At 48.8% G+C, this 16,442-nt stretch overlaps 2 protein-coding genes across 2 annotated transcripts; one reads left to right on the top strand and one right to left on the bottom strand.

Annotated features, from left to right (window-relative positions):
• Window positions 1–1,467: 1,467 nt before the first annotated feature.
• On the top strand, window positions 1,468–4,110 carry TMPRSS5 (transmembrane protease, serine 5). The gene is made up of 8 exons (XM_014949520.1): window positions 1,468–1,580; window positions 1,787–1,830; window positions 1,972–2,134; window positions 2,239–2,411; window positions 2,787–2,885; window positions 3,187–3,329; window positions 3,655–3,807; window positions 4,002–4,110. The coding sequence occupies exons 1-8, from the start codon at window positions 1,468–1,470 to the stop codon at window positions 4,008–4,010; spliced, it is 897 nt and encodes a 298-aa protein (XP_014805006.1). The 3' UTR covers window positions 4,011–4,110.
• Window positions 4,111–4,131: 21 nt separating this feature from the next.
• Window positions 4,132–16,291, bottom strand: ZW10 (zw10 kinetochore protein). The gene is made up of 16 exons (XM_014949619.1): window positions 16,145–16,291; window positions 15,826–15,960; window positions 15,005–15,106; window positions 14,750–14,827; window positions 14,466–14,625; window positions 13,799–13,945; window positions 13,205–13,396; window positions 12,708–12,871; window positions 11,771–11,953; window positions 11,065–11,303; window positions 10,017–10,088; window positions 9,171–9,340; window positions 8,433–8,563; window positions 7,816–7,947; window positions 7,265–7,467; window positions 4,132–6,284 (listed from the first exon to the last, which is right to left on the bottom strand). Exons 1-16 carry the CDS (start codon window positions 16,259–16,261, stop codon window positions 6,164–6,166), a joined length of 2,346 nt encoding a protein of 781 aa, XP_014805105.1. The 5' UTR covers window positions 16,262–16,291; the 3' UTR covers window positions 4,132–6,163.
• Window positions 16,292–16,442: the final 151 nt, after the last annotated feature.

Here is a 16,442-nt window from a genome sequence, read left to right as displayed (position 1 = left end):
ATCCTGTTTCCATCTCTGTTTCTTAAAGATCCTGTTAAAGCATCTCTCAAAACTCCCTGCACCATCAGGAGGCTGTTCCTTCTGCTTGGGTTCGCTGGGCTGCTGGCAGGGACAGCTGTGGGGGCATGGTTCCTAGGTCAGTGTCTGCTCCGGACAGCCCTGCTACTGTGGCGAGCAAGTTTGGGGTGCCAGCAGCAGAGGCAGTGGTGATGGGAGCTCCTTGGTCAGTGAGTTGTGGCTTGGGATGGGGAGGATGCGGCTGGACCAGCAGGGATCTGCTGCTGGTTGCTGCGGTCCCAGCAGTGAACTGCAGCTGTGCCCATTGAGAGGCTCATCACCTCTTCCAGTGGGCAGTGCAGGATTGTTCCCAATATTGTGCATCCTCGGATGCTGCCCAGACCATGTGAGTCCACCTCCATCCCCTTCTCTGTTTCCTGAAGTGAAACACCTGAAGAAGCCTCAGCTAGATGAGGAATTCATTCTGCTGCAGCAGCCGGAAGCGATCCCAACGTGCAGTGATGGTGAAGAGGAAGACCCTGTGGTCCGTGGAGCTCCCAGTAGAGGTTTACATCTTTGTTTGCTGCCACATAGGGTGGGGAGAGGGGAGCAGTATGCAGAACAGTGCCTGCCAAGCCCAGCAAGAGCAGAAAAGATGGTCTTTAATAATGAATCTCTCATCTACCAACTGCTTTCAGTTGTATTTTGCAATGGTTTCACTTTGCTTAGAAGCCCTGCTGCACTCCCCAGCGTTACAGCTCGGTTGCATGGAGTGATCCCACAGCAAAGGCAACTCTTGCAGGACTCCTTTGTGTGTAATCATCCGGCAGAGTTGCCACCCAGGCACTGAGAATATGTGAACAGGTTAATGCATAGTTTCTAATTACTTCAAATGGCTTTTTCTGGGGTTTGGGTGTTTGTGGTTTTTTTTTCCTTCAGATGTGCTGGCCCTGCACAGAACACTGAAGGGAACTTTGCTGGTTGTCTTTAATGGAATGGTTTTAGTGTCTTTCAGAATCAATGTGGCAAACTCCTTGCTGGAAGCGCAGGTGGAAGGCCATCCCGGCTGGCTCCTGGCATGCCATGAGCACTGGAGCCTCTCCCTGGGCACCCTGCTCTGCCGGCAGCTCGGGTATCTCAGGTGGGCACGACAGACGTGGCTGCCTGGACCCCTGCTCCCCCCTTTTCCAAGGGGGATGGTCTTGGGAAAAGCAGGTGCTGAAGGCTGGGAGGTTGTCAGGGCAGCCCCTTGGTGAGTGCAGGGTGGAAAGTGGGTCTCGGGGAACATGGAAAGTGCTCACAGGGACCTGCGAGAAGAGCTGCAGAAGATCTTTCCTGCCAAGGAAGTTCATTCCCAGCTGCCAGAGTGGCAGAACTGTGGACCATTGTTCTCATGGCAGGATTAAATGTGCCTGATCCCCTGGCAGGCCCCCAGCCCGTTCCTGGGACACTTACTGTTGCTTCTGCAGAATGACCCATCACAAAGGAGTGAACCTGAGGGACGTCAAGGTAAATGACACACAGGAGTTCATTCAGGTGAGACCCTACCAGGAAGGCAGCCTGGAAGACCTGTGGCAGGTCAGGTAAGGGCTGGTCTGGGGGAAGCAGAATTTGTTGGTGGGGCTGCAAAAAAAAGAAGCCTTCTTTTGCAGGCTTAAGGACATAGAAATCTGTCCTGGTTTTGTGCTGTGAAGCACCCCCATTGGGGACTGCTGCAGCTCCATAGTGCCCCCCCCCACCAGGGATTTTGGTTCATGTGTTTTCTGACAAGAGGCTTATTCCCGCACAGGAGCAGCTGTGAATCGGGTCGCATTGTGGCTCTGAAATGCTCAGGTGGGTGCTCTTCTCCTCCCTTACATCCTCAAGATCTCTTCTGGGATCTAGCTGGTTCCTTTGCTCCCACGCTGGCCTTCTCCAGCGTGAGGCTCCGGCAGCCGGAGCTGTGCCGAACGCCTGTTCCCTGCTGCCTCGCAGAGTGTGGGCTCCTCCCCAGGGCTGTGCGGGTGGTCGGGGGGACGGAGGTGTCCCCGGGGCGCTGGCCCTGGCAGGTCAGCCTGTACCACGGCTCCCAGCACCACTGCGGAGGCTCCGTGCTGGCACGGGAATGGATCGTCACAGCGGCTCACTGTGTGCACAGGTACCTCTGGGCTCTCTCGTGTCCCGAGCCGCTGTGTAGCTCCTCTTATCCCAGACCTCGTTGCCCTACAGTTAGAGGCAGGCTGTATTTCTGCTCAGTTACAGGCGGCTCCAAGCCTCTGCCTGGCTGGTTTTTGCCGGTGTTACCACCCATGGATCAATGAAGCAGGAGGCCGGGGTATCAGTAAAGAAAATAATTTACCACCCGCTTTATAATGACAGCAGCCTAGACTACGACATTGCTGTGATGAAGCTCCAAGTCCCCCTGAATTTCTCCGGTAAGCTGCTGTTGTGTCCTCCTCCTTGTCTGTGGAGTTGTCTGCCTGAGCCCACAACTAAGAGATGGCCAAACCCCCAGCTTCTTCTGAGCCTGCTGTTCCAGAGCAGCTCTTTAAGGCTGTCCAGCTGGCACCTGGGAGGCAGCGTGCACAGCAGCGTGCTGGGTTTTGAGCACCGCCGGAGCTGTGAATTACTGGGAAGGTGGCTGTGGCAGCTGAAGTCTCCGGAGCAGCTGGCCCCAGAGCCTTCCTCTTCATCGCGCCTGGCTGAGGGGCTCTGCAGGCTGACAGCCCCGCAGCCCGTCCCTGCCTGCTCCTGCCCAGCATGAAGCTGTCCCTGCTGCCTTGGTACTTACCCCGTCACCTTCTTACCAGATGCCATCCGTGCCGTGTGTCTGCCACCCCCCCACCAGGACCTCTTCCAGGGCACCCAGTGCTGGGTGTCTGGCTGGGGCTATACCAGACCAGACCAAGGTAAGCTCCCGTCCAGTCCCTGCTGCTCAGGCTGCCCGGAGCCTTTCCCCTTGCTCCCCGCTTGCCCATCCAGCCCCTTCCATGCCACCCATCATCTTGCAAATGCCCCCTTCTGCCTTCATCCCACCCCTGCTCCAGCAGCTCTGCACCCCACATCCGCAGCTCCTGTGGGCCTGGCCATATGTAATCCCATAAAGTAATCCCGACTTTCCCATCTCCCGAAGTCTCCAGCTGCCCTGCTCGTCCCCTCTCACTCCCTGAGGATCTTGTTTCCCCCCTCGGCTTCTTTCTCCCTCCCCAGGGCAGGTTGCCGAGACGCTGAACGAAGCTCCCGTTCCTCTGATCGGCACCAAGAGGTGCAACAGCTCGTGTGTGTACGGGGGTGAGCTCACTGCCAGGATGCTGTGCGCTGGCTACCTGCCTGGGAAAATAGACGCGTGCCAGGTACCGGGGGCGACGGGTGTGGAAAGGGCTGAAGTGTTGTACGTCCCCGTTATGCTCCAGCAAATGCTGGGGTTTGTGGCAACAGCTTGTAATAAACAGCCTGCAAGGGGTGGTGCTGGACCCGCTGCCTCTCAGACCGCGGTGCCCTGGGGTCTCGGTGTTGGGCTGAGACGTATCTGTGTTTATAGAAGGAACACGGAAAGCTCGCAGGGAGGTGCACAGGGAGGTGCACGGTACTTGTTTCGGCCACTCCTACGGCCCATGTGGGAGAAGGCAGCCTGACCTGCATCCCGGCTGCCTCATGGGCCCTCGCTCTGTCTCGCAGGGCGACAGTGGGGGCCCCCTGGTCTGCCAGGACAGATTCGCCTGGCGCTTAGTGGGCATCGTGAGCTGGGGCCGGGGCTGTGCTGAGCCCAACCACCCCGGGGTTTATACCAACGTGGCTCAGCTGCTGCCCTGGATTTACCGTGTCACGGAGGTAAGCTGGGGCACACACAGCTGTGTATTCAGCCTGACCCACAGCCGTGCACGTGGCACAGGCAAATCCCAATGCTCGCATCCTATTTAACTCTTCTCATCACTATTCTACGCTCACCCTTGACACATGAACCTCTTTTATGGTACCGATTCCCATTTTTGCTTTCTTTTTTTTTTTTTTTCCTCTTAAACTAGATCTACTAGAACTAAGGCCCGGGAGCAACACTTTCCCTTTCTGCATAGTAAGTGGAGAACGGTCCAGGACTAATTCCTACCGTGTCACTAGAACCCTCACAGAATCCCCAGACAACACTAGGAAATGTGCTCAGTATAAATAGTTTATTAAAGAAAATAGCAAATTACATTTCTGTGAACAATCCGCAACGGGAGAAGTGCTGTTTTTCAAAAGACGTGTGGTTTTGATTGCTGTGTGTAAAGGGGCAGGGGATCCCATGGGATGCGAGTGTTACGGGACCACTCCCAGCCTTCAGAGACATCACTTGGGAGGGGAAGAAAAGAAAAAGCTGGAGTTCTAAGTGGCAGTCAGATTTTACTTCAGTATCACCCTTCCTCATTGATTTTCACGTGCTGGACTCGGTTTAACTGCCGATTTGACTGCATTTCCCCCCTCCCTGTGCCAGTCAGAGCCAGAAAGAGAAGAGTCCCCTCGCCACGGGCCATGGGTGCGCTGGGCTGACCCGCGGGCAGAATGGCCACTTAGGTGTGCTGTGAAAGGTGGCTCGGGCCCTGCACCAGCCCTTGGGAGTGAGAAGTCAGACAAAAGTGCAAGTGAAAACGATACAACAGGAGACAACAGGCTGAAACGTTAAGCTCTGTGACTGAACAGTTGTAAGCACCTTGTAAGCTCTGTGTGGTAGGAAATACTTTGTTCCACCTGTGCGGCAACTGGCACGTCTTGGCCTCTGGGCTGTTCTAATGAATGTTCTTGGTGAGTTCTTCCATTAAAAGAAATGTACATTTCTCCAAGTCTTAACCATAGCCTTTTGTAACCTAAATAATGCTACAAGCGCACACTTCATTCCCTTTTTATATTAATTTACATTTCTCTCAAATGGCCTCAAGTTGTGCCTGGGAAGTTTAGACTGGACGTCAGGAAAAACATCTTCACTGAAGGGCTTGTGAAGCACTGGCAGAGGCTGCCCAGGGAAGGGGCTGAGTTGCCATCCCTGGAGGTATTTAAAAGACGTGTAGATCTGGTGCTGAAGGATGTGGTTTAGTAGTGGACTTGGATGTGTTGGGTTCACAATTTGACCCTGTAATCTTAAAGGTCTTTTCTGACCTAAATGATTCTTTGATTATTCTTAAAGGACAGAAAATTTACTACCAGAAAGACAACAGATGCCAGACCTAATTCACACACAACAAAAAGGTAAAGGAAGCAGCTGAACTGGTTTCTACACTTGGCAAAGTGACATTGAAAAATTCTATGTCAGTTTTAAGATATTCTCCGTGAGGAATAAAGTGGTGAGGAATTTTGCCATGTGTGCAAACCCCTGTGTCTTGATAAACACTTTGCTCAGAACAGGGTCCCCTCTTCCCTCCTCCCCCCACTACATTTTCACCCTCCTGAGGTCTGCTCTTCAGAGAAACCTGAGATTGGAAAGAGCAGAGTTTGGCACTTCAGCATTCTTCAGAGGATATCAAAAGCTACCAAAGTCTGGGTTTCCTATGTAATTTGCAGGAACAGAAGAGGTAAGACACAAAAGGGCTAAATGCCCCCTGATGTAAAACTGCATAGATAAGATTAACTACTGAGAAATAAAAATCCTTCTATAAGGCCCTTAAGAGAGCAAGCTTGAGATGACAGTATACGGAGCCTTGCCTGAAAGGCCCATCTGACAACTGTGTCTGTTTTCACAGAGAGATGCTGGATACATGATTTGATTTATTTGTCTATGCTGGGTTTAACAGGAAGGTGAAATCCTAAAGAATAGAAATTAGCAAACATCACAAAAAGCACCTCTTCTTCACCAGGACTCTATACCCACCACTGCATAAAAGAAACTTTGGATCTGGCCAGACCTCTGAGGAGTGGGGCAGGAGATTGAATTTTCAGGCCCAAACTCCATCTGCCTGGCAGAAGCAGTTAGTGTTCCTGTGTTCCCCACCTTTGATTTCCTGGTCCCGGGCTCACAGAGCCACTGTATTTGCCCTACAAATGCTGAGCTATAGGAAATGTTCCTCCCCGCTCAGTCAAGCCTCCAGGAAGCACTTACCTAATGCTAAGCTTTTTTTATACCGGTACAAACAAGAAGGGTCAAATCAAAAAAATATTTGAAAGACTCAGATTGCTCTTGCTTTATCAGAAGACGCAAGATGTAGGAGTAACCACAGAGTTATTTGATCTTGGCCAGTGCTGCTGCTCTTCTTTCCGTGTTCTGGAACAAGGCGCGGATGAGACTCTTCACTTCAGCAGCGGAGAACTCAGCTGCGAGAGGCCCCTTCCCGTCTGCCCACCTAGGAAGAGAAAGATCCCCTTAAAAGCAGCCTCCAGAGCACTCGGTACAGCAGTAAGTCTGGAGGCAAAACAAATCCCATTAACAGCTTGTTAGCTGCATGCACCTCGAGTCCAGCATTGTTTCGCTAGGGATATAAAGCAACAAGTTGTGAGGTGACTTGCACCCGTTACAAACTGTGCCTTTTCCTTCTCCAAAACAAGCCTTAACCCTGTCTGCAAAATTCCTATTCACCTCCCAAACAACAGGGGGGGAAAAAAAACCCCCATAGTTTATGCCTAGGTGGAAGTGGAGTTGGGAACCTTTGGTGCGTAACAGGGTTCCAAAAGCAGCATTGAGCAGGGCACAGAAGAGGAACTGCCCTCCCTACGTGCTTTCTCTGTGGCTGGCACCTTTTCAGCCTGCCTGCTGAGGACAGTCTGCTTTCTTGCTACGCAGACATATGTGTGAGGCAGCTGTGAACAGGGAATGTCTAGCTTCTGACAACTCCTGCCAAGTAAAGCAACAGAAGGAACTATGCAAATCCTCGTGTGTAATTCAGATGAATCCCCCTTGCAAGTTAAAAGAAGTAAGAAGCAGCATCTAAAAAGCAGGGGCTAATCATGTGGAACAACTGCAGCAGCAGGGCACAGCTCACACCAGGAGTAGGCAGAGTGCCAGGCTGCCTCCTGTGAGACACTGGTGAATTTAGAGAAGCCAACAGGGACGCACAGTCGCTCTGTGGCTGGCTCTCCTCTGGCACTTGGGTTTTTTACTGTTGTCTTTTCCCTCGCAGGAGGCAGCTGAACGTATGAGGAAGTTTGGAATGGACTATAAACACACAGCCAAGAAACAGCCCCAGGAGCAATTACCTGACCCTTGTTAACAGTGATTGCCTTCTGTCTGAACAGAGTCCCCTGAGTGCAGGGTCCTGCTGATGTCAGATGCTTCCTGTTCCCAGGGGGAAGAGATAACTGGAAAGGAAGAAAGGAAGACACCTACTGATCTACTATTTCTTGGAGGTTGGCTTGCAAGATGATCATCAGCTCTTTGAATGTCATCCACTTCTGCACGTAGACTGGGACTTCCTCTTGGTATTTCTTATTTTTGTCATCTTCTGGTAGTGGGGTGAAAACCTGGGGTCCTTCCTCCACCATGGTCCTACAGAGGGAGTACAACCTGTCTGCGTCTTCTGCAGAGATATCCTAGGATTGAACAAACGTTACCAGAGGAGCAGTCAGATATGTTTTTGGAGTGCCAAGCTGGAAGTGGAATGAAAAAAGGTGGCTTTCTGTATGAAGATGAAAGCAGTGGCTTAGAACGCATTTAACGTTCTCAAGCAAATATAACCTATTAAATGAATAGCTAATTCAGCAAGTTCTCAGTCTCAACTGGACGTGAGTTACTGATACCTTGAACATTTCTCAGAGAGAGGACCGCAATGATAATTTCTATGACAGATAACTGTTCCACTGAAACGTGATCTTGGAAAGAACTTTCACAAAGGCTGATCACACCCCCCAGTGCCTGGCAGGGCCATCTCATGCAGTTACCTCCAGGGCAACAATCCTGGTGACAATCTCCGAGAGTGCCGTGTTGAGTAGAGTCCCCATGGCCTTGCAGTAGACAGTCACTGGGAGGACATCCTGCCAGACTTTTCCCAGCCTCTTCAACTGATGCAGTACCTGGAAGAGAAGAGCTGTGCGTTACCTACGTGTTATCACAAAGAACACTGAGAGGCACCACATAAGGTAACATGTATGGTCAGAAACCAGTTGGAAAGAAGCAGAAGGCAGTGAAGTATCCTGCTGTCACACAGAGCAGGTGTTCCTGGGAAATGATGCATCGTTTTCAGTTTGCATTCAGGCTCACTAAAAGCGTGACAGATCTCGTCCTTGAAAAGTTAAAACCGTTATAAATGTACTATAAACAAAAGTTCAATATTAAGAAGCTTTTCGTTTCAGCTTGGAGCAAGAGGCACCAAACTTGGTATGCTTTCATTTTACAAAAAGACACAGCCTGGGGTGGGGAAATCATGCCAGAAAATTGTTGTTTTGAAAAGTTCCGCTCTGCTGAAACACTGCACAGTCCTCAGGACTGAGATCACACACTGTTCCTTCCCAAGGACAACATCTCCAGACAACGGGATATTGGGCTCTGACTGCCTTACCTGCCTTATTGCTTTGTTTGCTGCGCAGTAATTTTCCTCATCATCCATATTGGAAAAATTCCTGGCACTTGACAGCCTCTCCAGGATTTCTCCTTTCTGCACTCGCATCTGGGCCAGGAAACACTCCATGCCTTTATTAGCAAAAACAAGCAGAGAGAAGCAATTAAGCAATTATTAAATTTGCTCTGCCAATTTGAAGACTGTGCGTGCTGAATAGCAAACTTGCTACAATGTTTTATTTCTAAAGGAATTTCCAGGCTCTAAACAGTCTCCCTAGAGCCACTTGAACCAGGCCCAGTCACATCTTTGGTAAGCTCTTGTGCAGCTGCATTGCTGCAATGCTTTTGAAAGAGAGCCAAGTAGCAAAATGAGCTATGGATGACAGGCTCCTCTTACAAACTTATCTCGGAATTTGTGTCCATTGGATAAGGTAAAGAAAACACCAAAGGACTGAGGAGCAGATCCCAAAATCTGAGTGCCACGAGATCTCGCTGGATAATGAACTGTTCTTGGAACTATGTGCTGGACAAGAAGATGGGGCTTCAAAGAGTGAAGCCCTAAATAGCTCTATGCTTAGAGTCATAAAGCTCCATCAGAAAACATCCTTGCTACTTGTCCAGAACTCTTAACAGTCCACTGCTCCAGCCAGTAGCCACACAATAAATTACTGGGCAACAAATACCAGGATTAATGACCACGTCATCCCTCAATGTGTTTCAGTGCTCAAGGTAAAATTACCAAGTCTCCTAAAACCAGGCACCAGATCTACAAAAGTAGCTGCCCCGTCACACAGGATGTTGGTCAGGCGGTACCGGAACTGGTGTCCCAGGGTGAGCAAGTGGTGAGCGATATACATGCAGTTGTTGTGGTGAATGGCTGCCAGCTGGGGTAACTTCTGCAGGTTCTCTCTGTCCCAGGGAGGAGGAAGGGAAGAGGAGAAAGTGTATTTATTTGGACCTGGCTCTGTTAAAAAAAAAAATTGTCACACCTGCCCTAGAGAAACTCACGGTCCGTCTCAGATGTTGCAAGTAACTAACTGTAGGCAATGCCCCATAAAGATATTAGAATAAAAGCATCTAACGCTCACGAGAACTTAGAGGAAAGGAGTTTCATGGCTAATGAAATGACACTTTGGGGTTTGAACCATGAGCTATATCCCCATTGTTTCTAGCAATGGGCTTTCAAACAGGAAGATGCTTTGTTGTAGCACGATGGTGAGGAAAAGAGAAGTTCTTTTCAGTAATACCCCAGTGTTCTCTGACAAAATTGTAAACTTTCAATCCTCGCTGCCGCTCTTTTTTTACAGGAAAACCATGAAAAATCTCTGCTTCGCTCCAGGAGTCAAAGTTATGTGGCTGGATTCAAACACAACCGTTAAAGAACTGCAACTGCCAACTCAGAAACTCTCCAGCACCTATTCTGCAGCAGGTACGTTTTAACATTAGATTAAGAATATGAGGTTTCTGCCACTGGAGGAAGCCGTTAGTAATCTCTGTCTGTGATGGACAAACTGGGGAGAAGTGGGGCTGTTCCAATGGCATTGTTCTCCCTCCAAAGCAGGCCCTAGGTAATACACACACTTACTTGTGGTATGTTGGCACTACATCGTAGAACAGCTGGAATATGTTCCGCACAGAGTAGAAGAGCTGTATACAGCTACAAGGAAAACAAGGTTCGTGTTAGTTTGTCAGTGGAATTAATGCCTCGGTCACAAGTGACACTCACCCTTCTCTCAAACAAGATTTTATTAGTAGTGAAGTACTGGCACAAAGAGTAGACTGTCAGGATCAATTACAGTGATATCAACAAAGGCGACATTCTGGAAAATTCACAAAAGCTTCTCACAAAAGCTGTGATGACCTTGTCAGTTCCGTGTGGAAAAGACAAGCTTGGGACCACCTGTCAGAAGGGAGATACGTGAAACCCCGGGAACAAAGGAGACAATGTTCCTTCCCCCACCAGGTGTGTGTAAATAGCCAGCCCTCTCTCTGCCATGGGACACTGAAGGGCATTCAGTACCCGGGCAACTCTCCTTCAGGGCTGCGGTTGCCAGTTTTTACAGCAGACTGTAGGTGGTTCCTCAAAATGTTTGTTTTCTCTGAAGAGCCTTGCCAGGTGCAGAACTAGAGTTCTTTACTCTCACCCAGCACAAAGAAAGCAAGAATTCGCCTCAGAAGTGGTGCTGTCACTTATCATTTGGTTTGAAAAAAAACCAGATGGCTGTGATTTTTCTAAACTGACAGCTAACATATGATAAAACACTGAAGTGAACACCACGGTAGCGTTTCTCCCAACTAAAAGACTGAAGCTGTGAACTATGTTGTGCACACTGGGGAGCTTACCGCGTTTTCACTGCTTTAATAGCTACACTACAACAAAGTGTACTTCAACGTTCCCTGAACACTGAGTCCAAAAGTCTGCTTAACCCGAGCATTGCAGGGAACACAGTCTGCAGCTGATCCTGGGGAAACATCCTCCAGCCAAAACACTAACTCTAACGGCTGATTCTAATTTTCAAGTGTCTTCTGTTCTTTTAATGTATTAACAGATGCTTGGTGTTGCCAAAGGCAATAAGTACCTGACACCTAAGAGTTATCTGCTGATATACATATATATAATATATAATTCCTACCACTGATCTGTGCTGGCTGTGGCCTCCAACAGCGTCTGATAAGCCAGCTCCATCAGTTTCTCCACCGATGAGCTGATGCGGCACGTGGGCAGGGAAAAGGTGTACTGGCTCAGTTTGGTCTCATGCTCCAAATTCACCGTGTCGTTATGCAGAGGTTTAGAAGTTTTGTCCATTTTTAAGAGATCTCCTGCTGCAGGACCAGGAAGCCTTGGCAGGGCTACAGAAGAATCAGGTGTGATCTAAGGGAAAACAAGAGAGATAAAATTCAATTTAGAGCCCAGAGAAAGGACATTGCACAAAAAACATTGAATGACAAAGATTTAAGACTCAAGATAAGCGCAAGGCTGCAGAAGTCCCCTAAGGCTGCTGGAAGTCTCCTGGGTTATGAACAACACAGACCACGAAACAATGTCAATAGTGTTGGATACATAGAAGCAACTCTGTAAGTAATGCTCTAATTTTTTCTTATGTTATGATACTAGCCAGAAAAGCTTATAAAAGCAGCAAACCTCCAAGTATTTTTAAGAAACATCTTGTTAGTAAAATAACCTACTTGAGCTCTATGGGAAAAGGCTTTGAAACTGTTGTTTGCCAAGATTCCTAAATGATCAGTGTTCCACAAAAAAATGGACACGACTGTCCTAGACAAGCTGTCTTCAACAGCTATTTTTCACACAAAAAAACAGTGTATTGCATCAACAGTCACCTTTACAGTATTGTGTATTTCTGAGGTCATCAGGTTTCTGGCTGCTACGATCACATCCTGGCACTTCTTGTTAGCAAAGTGGGAGTTGACATTACGGGCATATTCCAGTAAATCAGTTGTGTCTCCTTTCAAAAACTGCATGTTTTTCAAGGCTTTTTCAAATTCCTCTGTGGATTTAATCACCTGAGAAGAGCAAACACACATTCTACATTAATGTAGTTTCCTAGAATCAAAGAACAAAGTGGAAGGTGGGTATAAACTCAGCTGAAAGCAAAGGCTGAACCTGGGCTTTAGAGGGCACTAACCATCCAACAGCTTTTCAGCAACCTTTCGGAAAAAGCTGGCTCAGCTGGGGGCCACAATTATACAACACCACAGTGTTTGAACTGCAGGTCTGTCCCCCTGACTGTGCTGGCTGCCTAATTAAATAACCAGAGGAGCAAGGTGATCAAATTTCATTATGCTGGGCTACCCGGGGCAAAGGGACCAGAAGGTTTATCCTACAACTGTTTGAAACAGCCCACTCTCCAGGAAAAAGAATTTTTTTTGGCACTCTTCACTAGCAGCAAGTTCTGGTTTATGTATGAAGTTTTAAAAAAAACCTGTGGTCTGTGCAAGAAACCCCTGTGACCATTAACAACAAATACAGACCGAGCAGTCAGTCCTTAGGAAGCCAGCTGGGCAAGCAGCACTGCCACATCACCATCTTCAGCCTCCCACAGAGCGCCTGACATCGCACGCCCTGAAAGTCTCCAGGTCCTTGCTAAATACGGCCCCAGTTTCATGGATCAGAGACCTTGCACACTTTATGTGACAGGAAAACCAAGCCATAGCTTAACTGAGAGAAATGCACAATTATGTATTTGCAAAACACAGCTTTTTGTTAAAGCTGCCCATCTGGCAGTTCCACTATGTGGGTCTGGATTTTGAGACCTACCTCTATATACTGCTCCAGTTTGCTGCTGTTTGTTGGGATTGAATTCACCAAACAGTTCTGAATGAGGCAGTCCGATAACTCCTCCCATATCATATCGCCGAGCAGTTCTGCGAGCGTAACTCTGCGCTCCTTTTTATCTGCTGCAGGCTGCTCCACAGGCACATCTGGATTCGCGAGAGTAGAAATTTAGAAATACATTTTAATACACCTGCATTGCAAAGGTCATACATGCAGTGGCTGGTTCATAAAAAAAACAAACAAACAACACATTTCCTCTTTCATTTCTCCAGCTCTGAATGTTGGACCACCACTAAGTCCAGTCTGACAAGATGCCAAGCTGTTGGAGAGCACAGCATAGTCAGTTAAGGTAAAAGCTGCTTAGACTTTACACATAATTCAATACTGCTTAATGACCAGATATTCCAGAAAGCTTCCACTCTAATTACACAAACAAGGTACTTATCTCAGTCTAATTCCAAAAGGGAGAAAATACCTACTCAGCAGATATTTGTGAAGAGCTTCAAAAACAAGCTGGATCTTGTGAAAAACCTCCATAGGAGAAGAATGATCCAAGTTAGGCTCCTCGGTCTTAAAACGTAGGATGAGCACATTTGACTGTTCCTCTGTGAATGGCTGAAGAGATGGGTATGAAATCAGTGGCTTGAGGATGTATTTCAGCAACAATTGGCCTGAGAAATGAAAAACAGATGTTTTCTAACAGCAAGAGGCAGGAAGTTTGCTCCAGTAAGTAAAATGTTGGGTTTGGTTTCACTAAAGACCAACTTACTCCTGTAAAAGACATGGAGGCCTAACAGAGCAGCATAAAGTGAAAAACAACTTATTTAAACATCAGACTGTGAAATCACGTAGCTGCAGATCAAACCAGTATACTAGAGTAAATTAACAGGAATGGATAAAAAATTCCACATAAATAATTTCCTATTAATAAGAACCAGAGTATTCGCCTTGTGCTCAGTGGGAAACACAAGCCTGTACTACTGAAGTGAACTGGACCTCGTATCCATCTTAAAACAGATTTGAACTCATCCGCTCGGGTGACTCCAGCTATGTTTATCCACGGTCTGTCTTACCAAAAATTTTAAGCTTGGTGTGCAGTTCTCCCAGGACAGCAAATGCCTGCAGCACAGAGGCAACTGGTGGGCTAGAGATCTTCTCTTCTGATGGCACTGTGTGCAAGTGCAGTTCCGAATGCATCGCTGACTCCAGGCTGCTGCTTTCTGCGGAAGAACAACCACCATCTCTCTCTCAGTCTGTTCTGAGAGACAACAGATCTGAGAATTCTCAATTCAGTCGCCTTGCAATTGAATGATACCTAGTGACAGTCGTTTCCCTTACCCTCTTCTCCCCATTTCGAGTCAAATTCAAAGGAAAAGGTGGTGTTTCAATGCTGACAGCAACATACAGACCCTTGGGCAGTTCTTGCCATTAGCTGTTCTGAACTTCTGTTCTGTAACTTCTTCTAAGAAATACCACAGACGAGGCAGACAAACCTTCAAAACTCTGTTTAAAAACTACTGACTGCATCAGCTTGCTTTTGGTAGCACCTGAATGCTCTAGGAGCGGAGTGATACCCAAAGAACACGGCCAGTCACCACTCCCTCCTACTCATTAGGTTGTATGAACCGCAGAAGGAGTCCTTAAACCAACCTCAGTCCAACACTATTCCTGTATTGCCTATTTCGCAGGTGCTTGAAGCCAGACGTTTCCAATAGTGGAACGAACTAGAATTGTGAGTACCTTTTGAAGAAGGAAGCTTCCACACAGCTAATTTCTGCCATTCCTCTCCTAGATGGTAGAGCATGTTCTGTGTCTGCACCGTGAGCTCCGTGCCCAGCGCTTTCAGGATCTTCAGCTCAAAGCCCTTGCGGGATTCCAGCATCTTCAGGCTGCTTCGTGCCTGGGGGTGAAGATCAAACACAAAAGGTGGGTAAGTGTTGCCCTTGCTAATGAAAAGCATCTCGTGAAATTTACTGGAAGCATGTATGAACAATATTGTCATATATTTAAGAAGTTATTATTACCTTTTCCAGTTGTTGAGCTGCTGCAACGTACTTCTTTTCCAGCAGTGCAGTATTGTAGTCCTTAATAGCTGTATCAAACTGCAACGATCAAACACATTAATAGCAGATACACACTGGCATACAAGACTCCAATGTTTTAAACCATGTGGCTAGAGATGGGGGAGCTACAGACAGTCATTCCAAAGAGAAGCCCAGAATAATGCCACAGAGAGGGTGACTACCGCTTGCGATTTTAAGCTGCTCCCCACTCCTCACCTCCTGTAGCTTTTTCAGAACGCTCAGAACCAGGGTGTCGCGCTCCAATTGCTGCTTCAGTTCAGTGAATTCAGCAACAGCGACATTTAGATCTCGCTGAACCTAAAATAACAAATTTTTCAATTAATTTACAGCAAGCAAATATTATCAGAGGCGTTTCCTCTTGATAGTGATGATAGTAGACTTAAATATTGCTGTTATTAGAACAAACAAACCAGTTTCTTTTCTAATACGCTACAGGTTTTTTAAAGACACTGTAAGGAAATTTGAAAGTCCTTGAAAGGACTTCAGTGTTCCTTTAACGCAGCTATTTAAAATGCAAAAATGTTTGAACTGAGCTGAAAGTTAATTTTTAATTAGTGCTGCAAACCCCAGATCCTGGGAAATTGAAGCAGAGCGTGGGTGTGCAATCCAGCCTGCAGAAGCTGCTCACGTTCTCCTTAAAGACTTCAGTGAACACGCATGGCTATGATGGAGGTGCCCGCTGCCCACGGGAACTGGGGGAGCAGCCCTTAGCCAGTCCCCTGCTGTCACACAGCAACGTACGAGGCCAATCAATTTCTCCTTTCTGAAGAGGCTGTGACACACTTTTCCAACTGCACAAACAGAGAGCAAACAGGGCCCTGCCCTTAATGACAGCCCTTTCTTTACACCCCTGATGTGGCACAGCATGTGTCACCTTAAAGGCGTTTTTTAGGGGTGATATCACCCAGGGCTCTCAGTCAGGAGTCCTCCTCCCCCGCCCCCTGCAACACACCGACTTGGGGGGCGCGACACAGGTTTGGGATGGAACTGAGTGTCATCTGGCACAGCCCCGTCACCTCATTTTCAATGCCGGCTTTCAGCAGGTCGATGTTGCTGGACAGCCCGTCCACCTGGGACACCAGCTCCTCGGCGCTCTGCATGCTGGGCAGGAACTCGTTGTACTTCTTGTTAATCATGTTGCAGACTTCTCCCTGCGGCAGAGGGGACACCGTCGCTCAGGTAAGAGGCGCTCAGGGACCTTCTCGCGGCCTGGGCCGCCCTGGTCACAGCCGGGCTGAAGGGTTCCCGCCCCACGCCCGGCCTGAAAACCTCACAGATCAGCGCCCCCCGGCTCTTCCCGAAGCCCCCCTCGCCCCCCCCCGTTCCCGGCCCTGCCTTGAGCTCCTCCACGCGGCAGGAGAGCCGCCCGATGCGGGTGCCCAGGTCCTCCTTGTCGAGGCGGCCCGAGTGGGCCAGCACGGCCGCCACCAGCGAGCCCGCCGGCGCCGCCATGGCCCCGCTGCCGCTCCGGCAGGCGCCCGCCGCCGCACAGCATCACGGGACGGCGGCGCCGCTACGGCGGCCGGGCTGGGACAGACCTGCTCGGGGCGGGTCTCGCTGCTGCGGGGCCACGCGTGGCGCCCCTGGCTGCGAGGGGACCCGTGGCGGCTGGGGGGAGGGGGGCTCTGCGGCT

Source organism: Calidris pugnax, unplaced genomic scaffold (assembly GCF_001431845.1).
Source record: "Calidris pugnax isolate Ruff unplaced genomic scaffold, ASM143184v1 scaffold180, whole genome shotgun sequence".
Lineage (NCBI taxonomy): Eukaryota > Metazoa > Chordata > Aves > Charadriiformes > Scolopacidae > Calidris > Calidris pugnax.
This window is presented reverse-complemented; position numbering and strand designations above follow the sequence as displayed.

Coding starts and splice junctions, on each gene's coding strand:
- ZW10 (XM_014949619.1), bottom strand. CDS start 16,261: ATGGCGGCGCCGGCGGGCTCGCTGGTGGCGGCCGTGCTGGCCCACTCG. Junction 10,089..11,064: donor ACAGCCAGCACAGATCAGTG/GTAGGAATTATA, acceptor TTTTCCTTGTAG/CTGTATACAGCTCTTCTACT. Junction 6,285..7,264: donor CTCCAAGAAATAGTAGATCA/GTAGGTGTCTTC, acceptor TTCTCTTCCTAG/GTGGGCAGACGGGAAGGGGC.
- TMPRSS5 (XM_014949520.1), top strand. CDS start 1,468: ATGACCCATCACAAAGGAGTGAACCTGAGGGACGTCAAGGTAAATGAC. Junction 1,831..1,971: donor TGTGGCTCTGAAATGCTCAG/GTGGGTGCTCTT, acceptor GCTGCCTCGCAG/AGTGTGGGCTCCTCCCCAGG. Junction 2,135..2,238: donor GCGGCTCACTGTGTGCACAG/GTACCTCTGGGC, acceptor GCTCAGTTACAG/GCGGCTCCAAGCCTCTGCCT.